The 25,238-nt window shown below is 46.1% G+C and overlaps 1 protein-coding gene across 2 annotated transcripts in view; it reads left to right on the top strand.

The window, feature by feature from the left end:
* Window positions 1-25,238, top strand: part of POU2F3 (POU class 2 homeobox 3) — a 99,057-nt gene that overhangs the window by 21,178 nt on the left and 52,641 nt on the right. For both annotated transcript variants that reach the window (XM_082201056.1, XM_082201054.1), the window contains one exon: window positions 19,350-19,384. In XM_082201056.1, the coding sequence (XP_082057182.1) occupies window positions 19,350-19,384 (35 nt within the window). The remainder of the gene's footprint in view (window positions 1-19,349; window positions 19,385-25,238) is intronic.

Genomic DNA, 25,238 nt, shown 5'->3' with positions numbered 1-25,238 from the left:
CAAAGGGCTAATAGATAAATAGGTACTGCTCTGGCAGGAAGGTAAACAGCATTTCCATGTGCTGCTCTGGTTCGCCAGAAGCGGCTTAGTCATGCTGGCCACATGGCCCGGAAGCTGTCTGCGGACAAATGCCAGCTCCCTCAATAAAGCGAGATGAGCGCCGTAACCCCAGAGTTGGTCACGACTGGACCTAATGGTCAGGGGTCCCTTTACCTTTACCTTTATCTGAGTGTGGGGGTGGGGGTCTGCCCCAAACTTTCCCCACAAAAACCCTTTCTTTAAAGATGAATTGGAGCAAACGACAATTCGGATTTTCCGCAGATTGACATTTGCTCCGATTGAACTTTAAAGAGCGGGTTTTCACAGGGAAAGTTCAAGAGCAAAAAAAAAAAAAAGGGGATGCTCAGACACAGAGTTTTAAATTGTGGACTATGCTTAGAAAGTGCAAAGGAAAGGTCAGTACCGATTGGCCCTCACCATGGAAAGGGAACATAGGTGTCATGGCTTTTAGCCATGGATAGTATCCTCCATAATTTTGTTGGGTCTTCTTTTAAAGGCATCCAAGTTGAGGATAATAATAATAATAATAATAATAATAATAATAATAATAATAATAATAATTTATTATTGCCATCACGTCCTATAGATGTTGTGCCTTGTGTTGCCTTTGGTAAAAGTGCATGTACATTTGTGTACATTAACCCTAAGTCAGTATATAGTGGACTTTTTTATAGAGCATATATATATATATATATAATACCAAACAGTATTACAAAAGTAAATATAAACATAGATTACCCGCCTCCCCCCATGAACAGTGTGTCAGATTACGTTTCGGTAAATCACAATGTATCAAGTAGCGTTAAAAATGTTTAGCATAATATCCACTCTGCTACAATGCATAATAATAATATTTTTTTCATTTGCATTGCTCATTGTTTTCTATGACCAAAGCAAATGACTCCATTAATTAGATCCACATTCACACGATTCTAAATTCACCTATCCTTTCTTCAGTTAATCCGGTCTTCCCTTTACAAAGACCAAACCATTATATATATAGTTGGGACATATAAACTAGATTCCCAGCTATTTATGAAATCAATAAACAAATCTCAGCCTGCCAAAAACTTGTCTATCTTTCATTGCCCTTCCAAACCCTGTAGCTGCTGGGGTCTCATTTAGACTGTTTGACAAGGCACCATAGGAACAGCATCTTTGCTTGTTTTGTTGTATACCTAAGATGAAAAAAGAACAGATGTCCTCCTGGTTTTACAACTGGTGGGATGCAGGCATTTTTCAGCATCACTGAATACAGCATCCGGAAAGCAAAAAGCACAGCCTTCAGCAATGCATGTGTTGATTCTAGCATTTCACAGACAACACCGGGGAGATGCACTTGTAACATCTCATCCCAAGGATCGCTACATAAGTTCTTCCCGGCATCCACAATCATATCAAGGGTGCTTTGCAGCCAAAGGAATGCACATGGCAGATAGTAAAGGGTTTATTGTCAAAGATAACACTCCATGGAGCAGTTGCGGCAACAGGGGACCACTCCCCCTCCACCAGTTTATGTACCTGGTGGTACATAAAGACCTACATTGGCTCCCAGTACATTTCCGAGCACAATTCAAAGTGTTGGTGCTGACCTTTAAAGCCCTAAACAGCCTCGGTCCAGTATATCTGATGGAGCGTCTCCACCCCCATCGTTCTACCCGGACACTGAGGTCCAGTGCTGAGGGCCTTCTGGCGGTTCCCTCATTGCGAGAAGCAAAGCTACAGGGAACCAGGCAGAGGGCCTTCTCAGTAGTGGCGCCCGCCCTGTGGAACGCCCTCCCACCAGATGTCAAAAGAACAACAACTACCAGACTTTTAGAAGGCATCTGAAGGCAGCCCTGTTTAGGGAAGCTTTTAATGTTTGATGCATTACTGTATTTTAAGATTTTGTTGGAAGCTGCCCAGAGTGGCTGGGGAAGCCCAGCCAGATGGGCGGGGTATTATTATTATTATTATTATTATTATTATTATTATTATTATACCTCCCCCCCCGACAGGTTGAGCACACAAAACTGTATACTCACGAGTCAGACTCCAGCAGCCATTGTCTTGTAACTGCCTTCTTCAGTGTTGCAGGGGAGTGCGGAATTTTCTTTCTTATGTGATGATGTTCGATGATTCTAAAACACAATTGAAAAAATATCTTGATATATGACCAGTGCCCCTTTCTATGTCACAAATGTTGTGGTTTGGTTGCTTTTTGTCCTGCATTTGCTGTGCTACACTCCCTCTGGACAGCAATAACGTGGGAGCAAACTAAAGCAGAAGAAATCTACCATGAATACATGGTTATCATGTAAAGAGCAGAATATGCCAGCAGCAACACACCAGGCTGAAGGAAATGCAACAGCAGGGAATACACAGGGCTTATCCAAAGTTCCTCCTGTCCTACTGCTTTTCCCCAGGGAAAACAGTTCTTTAGTGCTCAATCAGAGAAAACGGCAATTTGGGTTCCCCCCGGAATACCATTTTTTCTGAGCTATCATTAAAGAGCAGGTTTTCCCAGGGCAAGGGGAGGGGCGTCCTTATTTTTGTCAGAGAAATGTTGGTGGGGACATTTCTATTTTCATCAGAAAAATGTTGGAGGGTATGTCAAATCTGTGCTTTCTGGGCATGGCAAAAGTGGAAGTGTGGACAAGTCCACAGTCCATAACTTAAGGTGTCCATTTCAATACTGGTCTAGCTGACTGCCGACTCGGATTGGTGTAGAAGTTCTGGTCAGTTGGGACTTAGTTGCCATGAGGAAGGTAGTTGGGACCTGATATTTGGAGGAGTTGCAGGGAAAAGTTGTTCTGGATGAGGTTGTTCCACTGCGCAGGAAATACAAGAAATACAAACCCCTTCATTTTATTTCTTCTCGAGTTCTACCCTTTTATCCAGTAAAGTTTTATCGATTTCTTTTTAATCTCTCTCTCTCTCTCTCTCTCTCTCTCTCTCTCTCTCTCTCTCTTCCCTTACCCACACAAAATGATGGGGAATGTTAGCTTTTTCTCTCACAAGCCTCCCCACCACCAAGCACACACACAAAAATTTAGGCTTTAAATAATAAGGAACCACCAGAACACCCCCACTCCACACAAACTATTTCAAGAAAACTTTCTGGGTGGGTTCCAAACTTCTGCATTAAAAACAAACAAGCAAAACTTGGAGGAAGAAAAGCGGGGAGAGAAGGCTTTGAGTGAACAAGTTTGGGAGCAGTCAGTTGCTATGGAGATGTGGGGCCAGCAGAAATTTGCATAAGGTTGCTGATTTCCATAATGGAGCTCTGGGTAAAGCAGGGGTGGAAATTTCCATATGCCCAGTGCCCCTTGAAGGCAGTTGGGATGCAGGATTGAAGAGAAGGAATATTTGAATTTCAAATGAGGGTGATTACACTACTACATCCTGGGATGGAAAAAGGACAAAGGTGGGGTGGGGTGGAGGGAACAAGAGTAGAAAGCTAAGGTAACAAATGCTTCAAAAAACACACACCAAAAAAACCCTACACTGAATGCCCAGAATATATAGTCAGAAATCATATGGTACGTTAGGCCTTGGAGCATAGGAGGCAACTAAAATATTTGAGGGGGTTCCCCCCCCCCAGGTTGGTGGACATTGCCATTCAAATGGTGTGTGTGTCATCCCTGGGACATTCCAGGATCAATTCAGAAGCTTCTGTAATTCTGGGAATGTCCCGTTAAAATAGGGACGCTTGGAGGGTATGCGACAATCTTCACATCGAGCTTATCTATATAGATTCTTTTTTCCTAATTCATATCTCAGTCTTGATGAGAAGTGAGGTTTTTTTTACCCCAAGTTCCACTAAAAATATGAACAATTCTCTCATGTTGTTTGCATTATTATACATGTAATATTATACGCATGCCATATGCATATACACTCCAAGTTTCTGAAAGCAACCTGCACATAAACAGATATATACAACAATGCCTATAACTGTATAGAAATGTAGGTATTAATATAAGCTTAAGCTGCAGGCATATGGGGCTTGACTCTTTTAAATGTATTGCACATATGTAAATTTTGCATATAATCATTTGATTATTATTTTTTAATTAAAGATAAAAGCAACAAGTGACTCAGACTAGAGCAAGCTTTGATTACATCACAACCAACAAATTCCATTTATGAATTCCTTTGAAATGGGTTCCTCTCCCATCCCGTGTGTGTGTGTGTAAGACAGTGGGGGGACTTGGAAGGAGCTGTAGATTATTCTCCTGATTTAGCCGCAGATTTACATGTTCACAGGTAGAATCTCTCAGTTTGCAACCTGACAACCCCAGTTAAGCTGGAAGCTGTGCACGCAGGTAAACGATTGTGTGAGAGCTTTAGCGTGGGCCAAACTGCCCAATGGGGACACATTCGCCTTTGCCCGCTAACCCTCGTTATTTAGGCAACTCTGCGGCAGAAGCAGAAAGCTGAAGCAAAGGCGTGCAGCATGCCTAAGATACTTGCAGAGCACTGATCCGGGTGCCTTTAACAATGGGCCAAGCCACAGGGTAAGGCCAGTGGTGAGGCTTCCTTTGAGCCTGGAAGAGAAATCTTTATGGGCACCAAATACAGTGGGTCCCGAGAGTGCGGCCACACGCACTCCTCACCAAGCTGGGCACTTTCAGCCAAAATATTGCAGAGCCGGTATTCTCCCCACAACGTCTTTTGATCAGTGCTTTTATGGCGAGGAAAAAAACGTTAAATCGCTTTTATCTGCCGCTCTGCCTTCCCTCCCGATGCAATTAAGAGGCACTACTCATTTGTTGTGGCTTTGACTCCGGTGCACTTTTACAGCTGTTTAGGGTGCTTGTGCGAGCGCCGAGCATCAGGTGACATGCAGTAAGTGCTCTTTGTTCTTGTGGGGCAAAGCAAGTGAGAACAGGTGTGCAGCTGCAGGGCTAATTCACCCTGCGCCTTGCTGGAATGTAACCCGCAAACGCTGTTTTCGACCGCGATTCTGCTAGTCCTCAACGGCCGCTATGGCGGGTTAAGTGCACTTCTCAGCCCGTAAAGCTGCAAAGGCAATTAGATTATTACAATTAGCAGGGACAAAACAATATGGCTTTCTGAGTTCCTATGCATTGCCTTTGCTTCCATGCCCTGTCTATAGGCTCCCCATAGAAAGAAGAGAGCAACATAGGAAGCTGCCTTAGAGCAAGTCACACTCTTGTTCCATCTACCTCAGTATTGCCTTCACGGACTGGCAGCAGCTCTCTAGGGTTTCAGGCAGAGGTCTCTCCCAGGGTTACCTGGAGATGCCATTGAGGACAAACCTGGGACCCCCTTCACTGAGCTGCAACCCCCCTCCACAGCATTTAACTGGTCACTGTCATATGCAGCATGTGGGACTATATTGTTATTTATGAATGCATTTTTAGCCTGCCCTTCAGATAATTTCTTCAGGCAGCTACAAATGTTTTACTAGATGGACATTTGGTTAACAAGCACACCAGTTATCTAGTTCTGCTACTGATAGGGCTTCAGTTTTTGCTGCTTTCATTTTAACCAGCTGCTTTTTAATGTATTTCCCCCATCATCGGTTGTCCAACCCAGCCCTGCAGCAGGCAGGTGTGGCTTCCCAGCTACCGAGAGTGTGTGTGGCATTTTGCTGGGGGCCTGGGGGCCCATCCCTCAAGGAATTCCATGGAACACCACTCCTAGTCCTCAACCTCCAGCAGTGCCATCCATATTCATTCCAATAATCATAATGTGTGCAGAACCAATTTTCTGAGCTTCGCTTCTCCCATCCATATGTGAGATGGGCCCCCTGCCATGGACTTCCTCTTCTTTATGGCACTTCTATTGGCACAATGGTGCCATATTTTGACTCCAAGATAATTGGTGCCTTTAAAAAAGTCCCCCCCCCATCAACATTATTCCTCTTTACTTCTTCAACTGCATGGGATATAATTGTTAAATGCTCCATACGTCAGAATGAGTTTCCTGGGAACATTTCTTGCTCCCCATTCGCAAAGATTTAGATTCACACTATTCACACATATTTTAAATTAGCAGTTAAGCTTTTAGCCTATATATTTCAACTGTTTTACACCTGTACTATTTACCGTGCTTTTGTTTATAGAGTTTAATTTTAACCTATTTATATTTGCATGGTCTCTGTTGCTGTATATGTCTGTATTTCTGGTCTGTGACCGTAATAAATCAGTTCATTCACTCAGCTTCACACTAGAGATCTCGCTCCTCCCTGGTCTTCTCCTCCTCAAGGTCCCTACAGTTCTGCAGAACAGCTCTCCAGTGCCATATTCTTTCCATTATTCGGTACCTCTCAGTCTTGCAAACTGCTTTGCTGACTACTTCATGCTGCGCATGTACAATTATCTCCACTTGGGAAATGCTTTAATCCAAGCTGTTGCGTTGTGAGATACTCTCGGAAATGATATTGTAGAGTTGGGAAAGGTGCAGAAAAGCACGTCCAGAATGATAGAACAGATGGAGGGAAGGTTGTTGCAATGGGGACTCTTTCAGTTTAAAGAAAAGGTGAGTCCGTGGTCATAGAATCATAGACTTGTAGTGTTGGAAAGGCAACCTAAGGATCGTCTAGTCCAACCCCCTGCAATGCAGGGATATTCAGCTTTCCCATACGGGGATCAAACCTTCAACCTTGGCATAACCAACACCACGCTTCAACCAACTGAACTAGAAGTTTATAAAATTGCGCACAACATGGTGAAAGTGGGTAGAGAAAAAGGTTTCTCCCTCATTAACTCTTGAATTTGTGGGCATCCAATGTAGCTGAATATAGGAGAATTCAGGACAGATGAAATAAAGGTCATCTTCATGCAGTTAATAGTTAAACTGTGGAACTCACTTCCATAGGAGGCAACGATGGCCACCAACCTGGATGGTTTTAAAAGAAGATTGGGCAAATCTATGGAGAAGGCTAGCAACAGCTACTACTCGTGATGTCTACACTCTGAATTCACAATGGAGGTAGCAGTGCTTTCTGGAAACCTGTTGCTTGAAACCACAAGAAGGGAGAGGGCTTTTGTGCTTGGGCCCTGCTTGTGACTTTCCTACAGGCCCATAGCTGTCAACTTTTTTCCCTTTTCTTGCGAGGAATCCTATTCGGAATAAGGGAATTTCCCTTAAAAAAAGGGAAACATTGACAGCTATGCGAGGCATGTGGTTAACTCTTCTTATGTTATGAGAGGTAGCTGTATTCCACTAACCCTGGTGCTGCAAATGGCTTAGAGAAGGGGATTTCACTTAGGTCAGGTGGGGAAGGATTGAACAATATAAACACCTCTTTCCCCAGCACCATGGCTGTGCCAAAGGATGGGGAACCTTTAGCCCTGTTGGACTCCCATCATTCCTGACTATTGGCCATGCTGACTGGGACTCGGGTGGATGGACCCATTAAAGTCCAATCCATACCATCTGTTCATGGGGAAAGAAACAAGTCCTTCCCTCTCCTGTTTCAGTGCAGCTTTTAAAGGGATAATTGGAATACTGCAATGTTCTGCTTGTGGGGCTACCCTTGGGAAAGTCTGGAGGCTGATGGGGGCAAACTGTTGCTTGTGGGATTTGCACTAGCTGCTAATCTGCTACCACGGCAAGTTCTAGAGGTTGCTACCAACATATCAGATGGTTCAGGGCCAGGTTGCTTGAGAGCCCACCATATTATAACACCTTGTAGATTGCAGTGATCTATAGGAGAGTCTCTTCTACAAGTGCCAAAGATTGCAGAAGTCCTCTCTGCAGAAGTCCTTTTAGTGCTTAGTGGGGCTGCCCGTGTTCTGTGCAACAAGATCTCTGCTGACACTTTATGGAAATGGTTGAAGACATTTTTGTTCCCATAGGCTTTCCCACCTGGATAAGTGGGTCTCTCCCATGAGTGTCCCCTGGTTAGGGTTTTGGTCTTGCTTTAAAGGCACTTTTCGTTGTTGTTGTTTTAATTGTTTGCAATTACCTTATGTGTAAAATTGCCTTATGGCAGTGGTTTGGAAGGTGCTTAATAAATTAATTGTAGTAATAATAATAATCCTTAAAGAAACACCGAGGTGAAGGACTTATTGCTGCTATTTTTAAAGTACTTGCCAGGCAACCTGAGCACTATACACATGTCTCTATCTGGTGAAGCTCCAGCCACTCAGCAACCTCAACATGCTACTTTCAATCTAGATTGATCCTAGATTATGGTTACCAGACGTCCCCATTTTCTGGGACAGTCGCTGGATTTACAAATCAGTCCCCTGACAAAATCCATTGAAGTTGAAAAGTGTTCCCAGATTCGTTGATAAAAATCTGGTAACCTTATTCTAGATCCTACTGTCCAGAAGGGTGGGTGGGGTTGCTTGACACACACGTGAAACCCCTCCCCTTGGTTAGGTCATTGCACCTATCTCTTACCACACCTGCCCCAGATCAAGGCAAAAGGAACTGGTGATTGTGCACCCACCCACAGCATATGCTGTTGGGCTGGTATGGATACAATCCTCCCCCCCCCCAATTAGGACTGCCTCCATTTTTCACCACAAGTGCAAGAATTTCGTGGCCAGTGTGGGGAGAAACCAAGGAAATGAACACAGGAGATTGGTATTGGGTTAAATTAGGCCACAGTTTTATTATTACAGATGTGAGTAGGCTTGGCTAAGACAATGGGCATGTATCCAGCACCAGGCAGCCCGCGTGATGCCTGATAGGAACTCTGTGGGGTCAACTCTGTGCTGCAGACTCGCCCCCGACATGGATTTGAGTGCCACAACCAGGCACAAGCTGCCATTGGGAGAGGTGTTTTGACCTATTGGTCCTTCTGGACGCCTTTAGCCCATAGGGACTAAGGATCCAGCCCAATGCCTTATCTTCCAAAGTTGTGGTAGTTGCTATGAAGTAGGTGAAAACCTGCAAGCCAGCCAATTTGCTTGCAGAAGAAAACTCCTCCCTGGCCCTGAATATGACAGCCAGGTAAACCCTAGCAAGATCCTTATGCCAACTTGCCTGCTCTCCCGCTGAGAGGGCCCCTAGCAGACTGGGTGGGTGGATAAAAAATCTCTTGATGGTCAACAAAGAAGGCAGATTGCACATGGTCACCCTATTAAATATGGAAGGGGCAGCAGGGCCATGCCCGCCTTCCCCCTGCCCTGATTGGCCTTGCAGGCAAGGCCTACCCCAGATATGGGCCCAGCATGGCTGAAGGAGGGTGGTGCCAAGTGACAATTGTTCCATCCCCTGGCCATGTGGAAGATGGTTCCCCGCCGGCAACCAGCTGCAGCTGTGCTGTGCCATAAAAGCTGCCCTCTCCCCATTCCCCAGATGAGTGGGCATTGCCTTCAAATGCAACACACTGTAAAGTAGAATCAATCAGCAATGAGCTTTTATTTTCAAAATAAAACTAGTTTGCAAAAAAGCACTTTATCAGGGATATAAAGTGGGGACAGTCCAGACTGTGTGTGGACTCAGCAGAAAGAGCAAGATCTCAGTGTGCATTGAACACCGAATATAAAGTTGTGTGTGTGCACTTTCTGAAACAACCCACAGACCAAAATGCAGCCAGGCTTTGAAATTCACATTTCTGAATTTTGCATTGCCGTTCTCCAGCCAAGTAACTTGTACAGAAATGCAGTGAAATGTGCATATGGATGCATGCCTTAGTGAACATACAAAAATGCAATATGTTTTGTTGGAAATTGCTTTACAAATGAAATGTGTATGTTAGCCAAAAAGGCATACGAAAATGTGTATGCTAGGAGAAATTTGCACCAAAATGCACTTGAATTTTCATGAAGACTTCTTATAACTAACTAACTAACTAAATGAGGAAATGATAGTAACTGGGAAAATGAAACACTGAAATGGACAGATTCACCCAGTCCTACCGCTGGCCATGCTGACTGGGGCTGATGGGCATCCAATGACAAAGTTTCCCCATCTTCTAGGTTGGAGTAAATACATACAAAATGCTAGAACTTGGGAGACAGGACCACAGATCTCCAACATCACAACTTTCCTTTTTCACTGCGATGGCCCTTGACTTTCCTCTTTGCAGATAAGCTCTGCTGACCGGTTCAGCTTGACTTTATTGCTTTTTTATCTCCCTCCTCTCCTTCCTCTGCTTCAGCTTCTGTGAGTGATTCTGGTCTTCTCTCTCCCGCAGAGCTTCCCAGCTCACTAAGCCCTGTTACCATTTCAGCTTCCGACACCTCCTCTTCCCAGTCTGGTCCCTCTTCTCCCTCACTGTTGTCCCACCACCAATCCCCTCTGAGCTCTGAGCCCTATTTCGTTGGGGGTTCCCCAGCTAGGTTCCTCCCACCATTCCTCTGCGTCCAACCAGTCCATGATAGTAGACATGGTTTGAATTTGAATCTATTATTTCGGTCACAGACCACTTCTAGCCCACATACAATATCAAGGAAGTCATAAAACATGATAGAGGTACATTTGAATTTGCAATTAGGCATAACAGGGACACTACAGTTAAAAATATATATAAATTAAAACTTAGTCACTAACATATAACCTAAAATTATCATTTAAGGCCTTAATCATTATGATAGCACAGCTTGTTCCCTAAGTTTTATGGCAAACACACAGAAATTGGCTACCCTTAAATCAGTTCCCTGTAGCCTCAGTGATAGTGGCAGGCGACTTAAATGCTAGAATTGGCCAGTTTGACTATGCTTTATATGCTCACTTCCATGACTCACCACCCATCTTAGAGGAAGCCCATTCTATACCAATCAGGCACTCAAAAGATGGTAGACATGGTTAGGATTGTGCTATGAATCAACACTTTCCAGCACTTGCAGTCGGTTCATTTTATTCACTAGACAGGGAAGGAAACAGAGATCACACTCAATAAGGGTTATGGGGGGGACACCTGTGACCCTTCAGTTGTTGCTTGCCCACAATCCCAGGCCACTGGCCATGCTGCCTGGGGCTGATGGGAGCTGTATTGTGAAACACCCAGAGGGTATCAGGTTGAGGGAAGGCTGATCGAAAGTAGCCGCCCTCACCATCTTGCAAGGCTCATCAATATCCCAGAGTTGAGATTGCGACATAAGCAGGAGGTGGCGTGTATGTTGTCTGTTTGAAAGAGAGTTGATTGATTTATCGTCTGATTTGCTAGTGATATTGACTGATAAACACACACGCACAAAATCTCACCATTTTAATAAAAATAAAAAGTCTAAAGTTCCACCTGGAACTGTTGAGCTGCTCCACTCTCTCTCTCTCTCCTTCCTCCTCTCCAGGGAAACCTCCCCAGGCAAAGTCGCAGAGCTGGTGCCAAGGCTATGCAAAGCAGACTCATGCCTGGCTGGTGCCAGGCCAGCAAGGGAGGGAAGCAAGCTCCTCTCCCAGCACCTATTGCTGAGATCCAGCCCTGCTCATTGCACACACCACCCTTGGCATGTGCACACCAAGCTGGGGAGTGGGGTGGATCCAGTTAGGTAGGAAAACTGGGAGCGCTCCCTCCAAAAATCCTTAGCTGACCCCTCTTCCTGACAAAACTCCCTGGGCATAATCCAGTAGGATCGTCTCTTGCACAAACTCTGTCGAAATGGATCTGTTTAGATGGGACTTGCATTCAGGAAGTGTACAGAAGAAGGATTGTCCCCATGGACTTCGCAAAATGCTAGGGTGCCTTTATTGTGGCATGGTGAGGATTTCCAGACCTGTTAAAGGTGCAAAGCTAAGTGAGCTTTGTTGTTGTTGTTTAGTCGTGTCCAACACTTCGTGACCCCATGGACCAGAGCACACCAGGCACTTCTGTCTTCCACTGCCTCCCGCAGTTTGGTCAAACTCATGTTGGTAGCTTCGAGAACACTGTCCAACCATCTCGTCCTCTGTCATCCCCTTCTCCTTGTGCCCTCCATCTTTCCCAACATCAGGGTCTTTTCCAGGGAGTCTTCTCTTCTCATGAGGTGGCCAAAGTACTGGAGCCTTAGCTTCAGGATCTGTCCTTCCAGTGAGCACTCAGGGCTGATTTCCTTCAGAATGGAGAGGTTTGATCTTCTTGCAGTCCATGGAACTCTAAAGAGTCTCCTCCAGCACCAGAATTCAAAAACATCCATTCTTCGGCAATCAGCCTTCTTTATGGTTCAGCTCAAGTGAGCTTACTTGGAAGTACCGTAAATCCCATTGAGGTCTGTGGGACTTTGTTATGAGGAAACATGCTTAGGATGGCAGAAAAATTTGTCTTGAGCCAAGGTGCAAAGGAGAAATTAAGAACTGGCCATGGTAGGATCGTGGCTCAGTGATAGATCACATGCTTTGCATGCAGAAGGTCTTGGGTTCGATCCCTGGTTTCTCCAAGTAGGGTTGAGCAGGACTCTGAAGAGCTGCTACCAGTCAGTGCAGACAGCAATGAACTAGATAGGCCATTGGCCTGACTCTGGAAAAAGGAAGTTTCATGTTTTTCTAACTGCTCTGTTTGTTTGACTCAGTATTCAGTTTCCAAAAATAGCATTTAGGCAGGTTATTTGAGACTGAAACTTATATTCCAGGCATGGAGGGAACAGCCTTCCACTGTATATTGATCCCTCCTCGTATTTAAAGGCATAATGTCTCCTAAGATAGAAGATCCATTTAGCTCCTTAGGAACTCAATGCACATTAGCACTCAAATGACCAATACACAGATTTATTTATGTCTTTAATTTTCTGCAAATTTAGACTTGAGTGTTGGCACTACTTTCCCAGCTGTCATGCTGGTACAATTAATTTAGCAGGGTTTTTTTTTTAATTAACTGCCAAATTAGGTCTCTCTCTCACACAAACACACATCATGCAGCTGCTTAAGAGGATTAATCATTTCTGCATCTGGCATTTTGGTCCAGATTTGGCCTGGCTTTCTCGGAACCCCGGGGGGCATTGAGCTGAGCTAGAAATGACGAGAGATTCTCACCGAATGCAAATATTATCCTGGCGTTTATACCCATCTGGTAGCCTGGAGTCAGGCAAGACTGGACATTTCATGAAGCTTCTTGCTTTTCGCATCTCACAACAGAGGTGGGAGATTGCCTCAGCTGTAGGTGCTGGTTCAAAAATGAATGCAGTGCTTAGAAGCATTCTAGGTACACATGTTTCCCTTGGGAAATCTTTGTTTTAGCTTAAAAGGAAAGTGGTGTTCTGCCCAAGACCCCAATTAAACTCTGTGGTGGTCCAAAAATAACTTTCTACAGGGGCCAGTCAATTCTAAGAGCCCAAATACCTCAACACATGGAGAAGAAAGGATAGAAATATAGACTAGAATTAGTCAGTTTTACCTCTTTCCTCTTTCCCTTCTGCAAGCTATGTCTTTCCATTTTGTCGTTGTTGACAAATGACAAGTGATCAAATGAGTTTTCTTGAAGGTGAAGGGAGTGAGGGATGATGAGGGACAACATCTCAGGCCCTACAACTTAGAGTAGCTTCGCATAAAGTTCTGTTGCTTCAGATTGTGTTTCCCACTCCCCTACTCTGTTTTCAGCTGGGATTTAATCACACCTGCAAATTCAGGTTGCACAGTTTTAGTTGTTTGGGAGGTCTTGCGCAAGAAGCACGCCAGGTTGGACAGTTTGTGACAAGGAAAGGGATGGGGAAATGCCTTGGGAAGTATAGACAGCGTTTGATGCAACTTCATCTAACCTCTCCACAAACAAATTGGAAGGAATGCTAATTGAAATAGTCCCCATCATCTACCGTAATCTGCCTGAAAACAAATCAAGGCACATGCTCAATAAACAGGTCACCTGGATGCACCCTGGGCTGACAAATAGGGGGGCAGGCAACATTCTTCTGGAGTGGGCAGGTTTGGTCAAGCCGTTTCTGGCACCTGCCATAAGATCTGGCAATGGCCACTAATTTAGAGGACTTTTCGAAAGGGGGGTCAGACCAAAAATTCATGGATCATTCAATGGCTACTAGTCATGATGGCATCGCCCAGGTTCAGAGGACTATTGCCTTTGGTTGTTGCTTCTGGGCTCCTCACATGCATCCATTTGGTCACTGAAAGAAGCAGGATGCTGGGCTAAATGGACCTTTATGTTTCTTTGACATGTCTAATCCGTCTTCTTGCGTTCTTAAGTTCTCCCACACAAACTCAGCTGGAAAGAATAGAAGTGGTTTGGTTGCTTTTGGATGTTTCAGTTGTTTCAACATTTGTGTGTTTGTTGCCCCGGGCTCCTTTGGGAGAAAAGGCAGAATAAGTTTAAATAATAATAACAGTAATAGTAACAGTAGTAGTCATAGTGATCATTGTTGTTGTTATTTATTTATTTATTTATTTATTTATTTATTTATTTTTAAGCTACCCTTCACCTTATGGTTCTGGAGCAGATTACAACATTACAACATAATATTGAGAAGCAACTCAAAATTACAGAAATAAGGTTATCAATAATAACAACAATTTTTAAATTTAATTTCTTTAGCGCCCTTCGTCCAAGGATCGCAGGGCAGTCTACAATATAAAAACGCCCCCAAAAAGGAAGAATGTCGTAGCAAATGAAAACAACAAACCCCCACAGAGACAAATTATTTATTAAATTAATAAGACAACCAAATGCAGGTTGTAACCAAACAGTAATATGCGAGCAAAAAAGAATTATGCATCACAATGAAAATTTGATCTACACAATAAATAAAACAGAGCAACCACAACTGCAGCGACAAGCTCTCCCCACCCCCCCATCCATTTCAGTGAATGCTGAGCTTTGTGTCCTTTGCCCTCAAATGTGCCTTTTGGGTTTGCAATCTGAATTACGGCAGGATATAATCTGTTTCTTTGACATGTCGCCTCCTTCCAAAGCTCTCTCATTTCTGTCTGGGTGCTGCTCCTCATCACCACCATTATTCAAACAGGAGCAGGAGTGATACACACTCATTTCCAGCAACACATCTGGGGGGGAACCACAGGGACGGGAAGGCAGCGCTGTGCAATGTTTTGCCCCTTCATGACCAGTGCAGGATGGGCACATCACCCACGCAGCGTTAAGCAAAGTTCTTCTGAGTGCATAACTATATGTCTGCTCCCTTCGCTTCCATCATGGTCCATGATAGAGTTCATGGTATGTACATGTACATGCATTTGTTCCCTATATTTGTACTCTGCCTTATCAGTTAAGATCCCGCTGAGGCAGCTTCAGGCACGGTACCAGTTTTCTTTGGCATTTCAAAACGCTAGCAGGTGTGCCATGCCTCTTGAGGCATGCTGGGCCTCTGGGCGCAGCTCTGCGTGTGCAGCACTGGCCGCTGTTTGTTTGGGATCACCGATCCTCCCTGGAGACATTTGTGTACTTCCATGCATATGCAGCATATATGCAGCATATTCATAGGTCTGTTGCTCCCATAGTCAATGGCATGTTTCTTTAACAGCTTGTTCACCTGGTTTTCTACCCATTGTTTTCTGCAAGGGCTCGTGCCCTGATAATCCAGCGAGGTGTTAATGGGAGTGCACCCTAGTCGGATCCCATTCATCTCAATACACTACTTACCCAGAGGCACATTCCCAGTCAATTGCACCGATGCTTTTTGCAATCTGCGGTATTTTTCTACCATAGTGGGAGAATGCACATTTCTGCATGCAGGAAGGTCTCAGGTTCTACCAATGGCATATCCAGGACACAGGAAAGGTAGACCTCCTCTAGAGATTGCAGAGAGCTGTTACTAGTCACAGCAGACAATACTGCTCTAGAGCCATAAGGAGTCTGAAGAGGTTTATGGCAGCTTCCCATTGATGTTGTTTGTCAATGCAAAGTTTTGTTTACACAGTTGTTTTCGAAATGCTATCTGCCAGATTCAGCGAGTTGTGCAAAAGGCAGCTGTAAAAGCACCCTGATCGTAATCTTGCAGCCTCCCACCTTTTTTTCACCCTCCTCACCTTGTCTCCACTACCTTGCCCTGCTTGTTGGGTTTTGCTTGTTGAGTCTTGTCCTGGATCGATCTGATGGGGCCAGTGGCAGAGGGTTTTGGTATGCAGGTATTGGGGAAGGGCTGTTAAGTCACCCAGGGACTAGAATATTCTGCAGACCAGCAAAGGGACAACTTGGTTCATACCTTTGCCACCATCAGCTCCTGAGTCCATCGACAGGTGCTTCTGCTCCTTTCCACTAAAGCAGCCTTTTCCAAACCAGTGCCCTCCAGATGTTTGGAACTCTATTTTGCATCAGCTCTGGCTTATGGGAGATGTAGTCCAAAACATCCAGAGGGAAATATTTTGCAGAAGACTTCTCTTCTCTTCCAGGTTAGAGCCTGGAATTTGAGTTGGGTCACCAACAGCAAGGCACCAGAGCAAACTGCCACAAAAACCATCACACCTACCTAATACTGTGTACCTTTTTGTGGATTTGAATTGATCAATTTAAGTTAATCGATCTCCTTTATTGGCATAGAAAAAGTGCATCGTATATATGGATCAGAACACAACACAGTTAATGAAACATAGTAGCAGGTAAATGGTAAAGGGACCCCTGACCATTAGGTCCAGTCGTGGCCGACTCTGGGGTTGCGGCGCTCATGTCGCTTTATTGGCCGAGGGAGCTGTCATACAGCTTCCGGGTTATGTGGCCAGCATGACTAAGCCGCTTCTGGCGAACCAGAGCAGCACACGGAAACGCTGTTTACCTTCCTGCCGGAGTAGTACCTATTTATCTACTTGCACTTTGACGTGCTTTCGAACTGCTAGGTTGGCAGGAGCAGGGACCGAGCAACGGGAGCTCACCTTGTTGCGGGGATTCAAACCGCCAACCTTCTGATCGGCAAGTCCTAGGCTCTATGGTTTAACCCACAGCGCCACCCGTGTCCCATAGTAGCAGGTACTTTAGGATAAAACTGTCCCGACATTGTGATGTATGAAAATGGCTCTTAGGACCTCTGGTGATGTAGTTTCATAGCCAATGGCATCTCCAGGAGACTGGTTTCTCTTCAGATTGTATTGATCATATATTGGAAGCCAAACTTGGCTGAAAACCAGGATATGAATAAATGAAAATACATTAATGAAAACATTGTGGTCTAGTACACATGAGACTTGAAACTTTGTTCTGTGTGGGGCAGGTGCAGCCCAGATTTTTACCTAATCTGCTTCCCTCTGTCTTGTTATTATTATTATTTTTATTCTGGGGTTTTCAAAACATTGCTCATTTTGTCTAAGGCTGTTGGGAAGTAGATCCCAATAACAACTGGACAGGACTGGGCTGCAAGGATGATGTGGACTAACATTTTATACTGCTCTGATGATGTGAGGGAGGTTTGCATATACTTCTGTCAGTGCACTATTCAGATTTTTATCCATTTCTTAATTTTAATGTCGTTTGAGTGCATTGAATGGTTAATTGCCATAAATGTCACTAAGTGCCATTTCTGGGATGCAAAACCATACTATGAATATCAGTAAATTAGATCATGTTTTCTCACTGAGGCTGGAGCAGTGAGTAGGGTGTTGGGTTCTGTCCTTTGGCAATCCAGATTCACACCCCTCCTTCTCCTTAAAACCCATTTGGGCAAGTCCTTTGACAGCCGCTATCACCTCAGTGGAACTTACATAGCAGGTTTGTTGCATCAGTCCTTGAGATAAGAGTCATGGAGCATTTTGTTCCCCAGAGTGTTCTGCCAAAGGGATAAATAGTAATTAGTTTGGCATCTCCCAGTTAGGATGACCCATTTCATGTGTGAGAATGAGATTTCTTCAAAGATGATAAAAGGCAGAGGCGGATTTAGGGCAGTGCAAGCTCTACGGGGGCACTGGACACGCAGCCAAGGTGGACACCTTCTCAAAGCCCGATAAGTGCTTGCCCAGTTTCCAGAAGAGGGCATGAGGGCTCATGCCTCCTTCTCAAAGTTGGGCAAGTGCATACCAGGTTTTGGGAAGGAGAAGGGAGGGCTCTAGGACTCTGCCAGAGCCTTATGGCTCATTCCTAAAGCCTGGTGCCTCACACAGGGTGGCATATTAACAAGGTCAACCCTTGTAAAGGGCCTCTGAAGATCTTGCACTGGAGACTGGTGCATTGGAGCAATGGGGTACTGTTCCCACCAACCTCAGCACCCCTTTTGTGGGAGATGTACAGAAAACTGTAACAAGGCATATTCTTGCTAGTTAGCATGTGAAGGAGTTAAAACCATAGAGTCGTATTGCTGATAGACAGACTCAGACCATATAAATGTGATTGGTAGAGAAGGCTCTGTGTGATGTCATTTCCCCTCCTCTCCTGGGAGGAAGAAGCAAATAAATATTTCCTTTTCCTCCTCTCCTCCTCTCTCGTCAGCCAACCAGGCCTCTTCTTACTCCAGCATCAGGCACATGCCTGAAGCTGTTTTTGCTGTAAACACAAGTATTTGACCTGTATTTACTCTTAATGCTGCTGCTGCAAAGATGAATGCTTGACTGTGAGCAAAGTATATGTTTTAAACTTACTTTTCAGTATTCAAAAGGGGGAGATCAGCCCAATGGCAAAGTCTTGTGCTTTCATTTAAATTGCCTAAAATGGGACTTAAGCTCTGCTCAGCCTTGTGCTTTTAAGTGCAAGTGTTAAGTTGATCCTTTTTGTATGTTAACCCACACATGTGGGCCTGTAGAGGGATAAAATATAGTTAATATTGTCCCTCAACTACCTAATAAAACCCACCACCACCTGCCTGCCTTCTTACTTGCAACGAGTCCAAGGGGAGGCCCTGCCTGTCAGCTTCCTCTTCCTCTATCTCACTGTTGCCCTTTTACAACTCAGCAGGGAGGAAGATGAGGCTGAAATGAGAATTAGAGTTGGCTCTGTTGTTAGCTCTGGCGCCACCTACTGTTGGCCTCCCTGCCTTCCACCCTACCTGTTCTGATGGGCACCAGACACCACTGCACCTCAATGGCAGGAGGCAAAATGAGATGGGTCACCCGCCACGGCTACGCCACCAGCCACGCTGGATCCACCAAGCTCTCACCAGAAATATCTCTGACATCTCACTGGAAATGGACACCCATGTCAGTGCTACTGCTTCTTCAGTGGAGGTGACAGGATGGGCAGAACACCCATGTGGTTGTCAGCTTGGGGGCTTGTGCTGCCCAAAGTGGCTGCTTCACCCTGCCTCATGGGGGGGGGGGCAGGCAGCCCTGCGCAGCCCTAAAAACTTTTTCCTGAAAGTGGGTTTTTAATGATAATAATAATAATAAAAGCAATCAAACAAACAAGCAAATAGATAAATAAATGAGGTGCTTTAGATACCCAGGTCCTGAGCTGTGACAAGCTTTAATAGATAAATGCAGCCTTTAGCTGAGGACCTGCGCACTTGTTCTTTTGCTAAAGTAACAGTCTTGACTAATCTTACGCTCTCTCTCTCAATCTCTCTCTCCCTCCCTTTTCATTTCACTTACAGGAAATGAACGAAATGGACTGGATTTCAGCAGACAGGTAAATGTCCTTCGTGCAGATGCAAAATGCCACATAGGCTTTGTTGATATTTTGTTTTTTCATGTGACCCAAATCTCAAAGGAGCATGGAAGGGAGGTGAGATGTTAACTGTGTGCTTTACATCTGAATTAGTACCTGTTGTCTATGTTCACAATACCAGCTTAAAATGCACTGCAAGTGTTGGACTCGATGGCCGTTGGGGGGTCACTTGCAACTCTGTTATTCTGTTTTTCTATTAAATGGATCAAGGTATAGTGTGAATGTGGCCTTAGGCTTGATGGCATCCAAAGACCCTTCCAGCTCTTCAATCCCACAATTCCAAGCTTTCCACCCACAGAGAGCGAACGCTGGCCAAGCTTCGCTTCGCCATGTCTGGAGGGTAAACTAAGTTGATCCCAATCTCAGATTTTTTCCACCTGAGCATCTTTCAAGACGTGAGCAAGTTCATCAGACAGGAGTCTGGCTGGGATTCATCATCAATGAAGCTTTTGTTAACTTTCCTTCGAGTTGCCATCTCGGCATGTATCAATGCGTTGACTCATGCACAACTCGGAGATAAGCGGCTGTTTATTAGGAAACACACCTGCAAATGGCCATGACGTGTTTGACAGATGTTGTTAACAGGAAAGCATCTGCAGAGATACTCTTGATAAAGCCCAGGGCTAAAGTAAACCAGCAGAAGACCCATATGATTTATCTGTTGATGGGATGTGCCATTTCAGACTGCAGGTGGGGGTTGAATATTTCAGTAGTCCCTCCCAATTTTCCTTATAGATACAAAACCAGTATGCCAGTGAGGTCTTTCTAGGAGAATGCTCCAGGGTCAAGGGTTAAGTCAAAGCCCTGTTACTATTTCTGCAGCAGGGTCCCTCTTTTCAGCACCTTAGAGCTGTCCAATCAGCATGAAGGGGGAGCTTTGGGGCCACTACAAAGATCTGTTTTCACTCTTTGTACTGATTGGAGCCAATCAAGGTGAAAGGAGGTGAGTCAGCCACAGAGGATCGACTCCTAGGGTCACTCTGGAGAAGGTGCATGGGAGAAAGACTGGGGAGGAGTTGTTCTATATGCTCCAAAGTGAAGTATTTAAGAACACTGAATAGAAGAAGAAGAAGAGTTTGGATTTGATATCCCGCCTTTCACTCCCTTTAAGGAGTCTCAAAGCGGCTAACATTCTCCTTTCCCTTCCTCCCCCACAACAAAACTCTGTGAGGTGAGTGGGGCTGAGAGACTTCAAAGAAGTGTGACTGGCCCAAGGTCACCCAGCAGCTGCATGTGGAGGAGCGGAGACGCGAACCCGGTTCCCCAGATTACGAGACTACCGCTCTTAACCACTACACCACACTGGTTTCAAGAAAATGGCATGAAAGTTCTGTTGGCACTTCACAGAAAACATAACTTAAGTCACTACCTGCTAAAGCTATCCCAGAGTACTCAACTCACTGCTGGTACTGGCAACACTTGTGAAATGTATGAAGGCATGAGGAAAGCCTTTGGATGAACAGTCAGGAAAACTGCACTGCTGGAAACATTGTCTAGAAAGATTAACACAGACAACAGCAAGCAGTTGAAGCAATGAACAGAGCACTATCAAGAACTGTACTAGAGGGAAAACATGGTCACTGACACAGCAGCTAGCAGCAGCTTCCAGACTCTGCATGTCTGGGAAAGCTTGATGTCCCTCCTTCCCTTGATGGGAACACCATCAACTCCTAGGCACGTGGTAAAGATCAATATGAAGGTCTACCAGGCTTGCGTGTTGAGAGGGGAGCAACTTATACCTGCCAGAAGCAATGCCTCAATGCCTTCCATATGTGCAGGAAGATTTGGGGCATCACATGGCAGGACACACTCTCAAACAAAGATAAGCTCTCTCAAGTCCACATTCCCAGCATGCTCACACTTCTGCCTCAGCAACATCTATGCTGGCTTGGTCATGTCCACATGGCACACATGTCCAAGATGGCAGGCTCCCCAAGGACATGCTCTACAGGGAGCTGGCTTCAGGCACCAGGGCCATTGGCAGACCAGCTCTACATTACAATGTCTGGCAGCATTGACCTCAATATGTGGGAATCCCTTGCAGATGACTGTACTGCCTGGAGACAGGCAGTCAGGTTGTACCTCCACAGCAGTGACTAAAGGAGGAATGATCACTGGGAGGAGCACAGAGAGATGAAACACCATGGTGCAACTGAATCAGCACAACTGGCCACTTTCATCTGCCCCAGCTGCAACCAAACATGTCTCTCCTGTATTGGTCTGTACAGCCACAGCAGGCACTGTAATTCTCCCATGGTTTGACTTTACCCCTGAAGGCACATTCTTCCATTGTTTGCCAAGACAGACAGATGCCAACCGCAATGTAGAAATTGGAAAAACAAAGATTGGGGATAATGTGAAATTGAAATGGACAGATTTCATAGAATCACAGAATTGTAACGTTGAAAAGGACCACAAGGGTCATTTAGTTCAATCCTTCCTTACCTGAGTGATTCCACATCAGGGACATTGTTTAGGGTTGACATACGTTCAGAATTTCCTGGACATACCTGGAATACTGCTGTGGGAACCAGTGTCCAGGAGTAAATCAGCAAAATATCCAGGAAAATCCATCTGTATGGCAACCCATGATGGCAGTGTCGTTGTTGCCAATTTTCTTTAAAACTAGCTCAAAAAGTCTTCTTTCTTTTCTTTTCTTTCAATTTTGCAAAAAAAAGCTCAACAACTTTGTACAAAACTTTTTGAAATATGACATTGTTAGAAATTTTAGAAATTCTAGCATTGTTAGAAATTTTAGAAATTCTAGCATTGTTAGAAATTTTAGAAATTCTAGCATTGTTAGAAATTTTAAATGGCAGCTCATAACTATTTACTGCTGCTGCCGGCAGCCCCCTCAAATCTGGCAGGGGGTATCCTGCGGGGTGGGGGCACTGAGATGCCTGATCCAGGAGGGTCAGTGGGGGAGAAAGTGAAAGATCTTTTTTTGTTCTTCCTCTTCCCCCCCCCCACCCCACAATGCTATAACCAGGGATCATCCAATGAAGCAGATTGTCAGTGGATTCAGGACACATTGGGGGGGGGGGAACTAGTTCATCCAAGATGTATTATTTATTTGCAGGATCTGTCGTCATAAACTGTGGCTATTGCCATCGCCTTAGAGCAGTGTTTCCCAACCACTGTTCCGTGGCACACTAGTGTGCCGCGAGATGTTGCCTGGTGTGCCGCGGGAAAAATTAAAAAATTTGAAAGATTTTTTTTTTAAGTCAAATTTTCGATTGGAACCCCTGGGGTTCCCTCCCTCCCTCCCGCTCTGCGCCTCCCTCCTCCTCCTCCTCCTCCGGGGAGGCCCTTCCTGGCTCTCGGCCAAAGCTTGGCGGCTGCCACTCACTCACTCGCTCGCCCACCCGTCCCTCCATCCCTGCACCCGGCCTCTCCCCCTCCGTCCCCAGCGCGGGGGCTGCCGGGATCCGTAGTCCCCTCGCCCTTGGGCTCCGCGCCCGCGCGGGGTGCGCAAACTACGTTTCCCAGCGTGGCCTGGCGGGCCGGGCGTTTTGTTTGAAGCGCTCTTCTCCCGGCCATGGAATGAGCGCAGCGGCGGCGGCCGGGCGGGCAGGGGCTCTTCCGCGCAGACCCCGCGCAGCCTGCCTGCGCCCCCGCAGAGATCGGGCGGCAGGATGGAGCCCGGGGATCCCCGCGTAGGCTGAGCGGCGGAGGCAGAGGCTGCCCCCCAGGTAGGGCTGCGTCGGGGGGGTTATTTTTGCAATGCTGCATCCGCGCCGGAGGGGATGCATCGGACCGCGGGGAGACCCCTTGGCGGGCGTGCAAGGCAATGCATGCATGCAGGCGTTGCATGGAGTGCAGTGCAATGCAATGACAACACGGCGCCCTGCATGCATGCATGCAACTTCCACCGGCGCTCCGGACTTGGCAGGTGAGGGGGGTCCCCAGTGGGCGGCAGAGAGAGCCGGGAGGGCGAAGGGGAGCCGGGGGGAGCAGCGCTGCTCCCCGAGCCGAGCCCGGGGGGAAACTTCGGCGTCGTTGCGCCGGGTGTTGGAAGCGGAGGCTGGCGGGGGGCCCTCACCTGCAAAACCTGGTCGCCTCTCATATATTTCGTGCATTGCATTCATCGCCCACTTTCTCCTCCAAGGAGCTCCCGGGGGCGCGCGTGGTTCTCCCCGTGTTATCCTCGCAACAACAGCCCTGCGAGGTGGGTCAGGCGAGTGGCCCAAGGGAGCACCCAGGGATTGTCCTGGCCAGGTGGGGTGATTTGAGCCCTGCTCTCTGCCCGGTCTTCGTCCTCATTTAGCCCCCACATGTGCATGACTGTGCATGACTGAGGTTTCCCCCCCTCGTCTTGGCTATGGTGTGAGTCTGTGCTGTTAATTAATGGGGTTCTGCCTTCCGAGAAGATGAGCCAGCCCTCAAGGAGGTGATTATGTAATTTGCTAGCAATTCATGTCCCTCCCGGCATGACGCTGCGCGCTGACGTCACGGGGCTGTAATGGTGGTGTGCCTCGAGATTTTTTTCATGAAACAAGTGTGCCTTTGCCCAAAAGAGGTTGGGAAACACTGCCTTAGAGAACCTTTGAAGCAGATTAGAGAAATTAGCATGCACACAAAAGGTTTGGCCTGCCAATGGCTACCATTGGCAGTGATGGCTATATGGAGTCCTTTTGCTGAGAGGCAGCGTACCCATGAAGACCTCTTGTTTCGGGGAAACAACAGAGGATGGCCACTGGCTTTGTGTCTGGTTTCCTGGAGGTCTTTGACTGGCTACTGTGGGGAAAGGATGCTGGATTTTATGAGCCTTATTTATTTATTCCATTTCCACCCCACCTTTTCCTCTGAGGAGCTCATGGTAGCATATATGGTTCTCCTCTTCTTGGTTTAATCCTTACAACCACCCTGTAAGATAGGTTAGGCTGAGAGGTGTTGCAATGTCATTTGTGAGCCTGTTTTCCACCATGGCATGTTCTGGGAAGGAAGTGTAAAGGGTGGTGGAATGGCTCAGAGAGGAGGAAGTCTAGCAAGCAGTTGCCTGACACCTCGCTCTTCCGCATTGCCAGTCCTGGGAGTGATTTGCAGATAGAAAGAGAGGCAGATCTGTCATTTGTCACAAAGGTTGAAAGGAAGCACCAATCTTCTGGGAGGTTCTTCCCAGCAGTCCTAAGCAGATGGTGAAGAATTTGCATGCTGTAGAACCAAAATAAAGGTGTGGCCATGGGGAGAGGAGAGAGAGAGGAAGAGAGGAAGAGAGGAAGAGAGAGAGAGAGAGAGAGAGAGAGAGAGAGAGAGAGAGAGAGAGAGAGAGGCAGGCCACTGCAGGTATCTACTGCAACAGATGTAAACAAGTAGCAGTACATTCTCTCCAGATGAAGGTGGTATAGATGTAAATGGGGAGATGAGTTTCTTGAGTGTGGGAGCAGCCCATCAGGGCAGGGAACCAGGTGCTCAGCAAACAGGTCTCGCTGTGTGAATGCTTTATTTTTATTATTTTAATATAGTCTGAAACTCCCTGGGGGTTTGCTCCATTTGCCTTAGGCTGTTTTCATTTTGTGGAGCTGGGGCTAAGAACCAGGCTGCTTATGCCAGAGAGTCATCCTGCATTGTGCCAAATACATTCTCTGATGCTGCTTGCCAGCTGCTTCCCTGCAATTCCAGGGTTTGGCTGGGGCCATGGGTGGCCTCAGCTGGGACCAAATCGAGAGCAGGACATCTCCAGGCATCTGGGCTGGACTGTGGGTTTGAGGTGAACCAAGAGCTAGCAGTCAGGGCAAAAGTGTGTGTCAGAGCTGGGGGAAAAGGCAGGACTGAGCAGCAAGCCAGAAATCAGGACCGAGGGATGCAAGAGCAT

The sequence above is a fragment of the Podarcis vaucheri genome (assembly GCF_965113315.1).
Source record: "Podarcis vaucheri genome assembly, chromosome: 15".
In the NCBI taxonomy this organism is placed as follows: domain Eukaryota; kingdom Metazoa; phylum Chordata; class Lepidosauria; order Squamata; family Lacertidae; genus Podarcis; species Podarcis vaucheri.
Note: the sequence above shows the minus strand (reverse complement) of the source record. Positions and strands in the feature narration are given on the sequence as shown.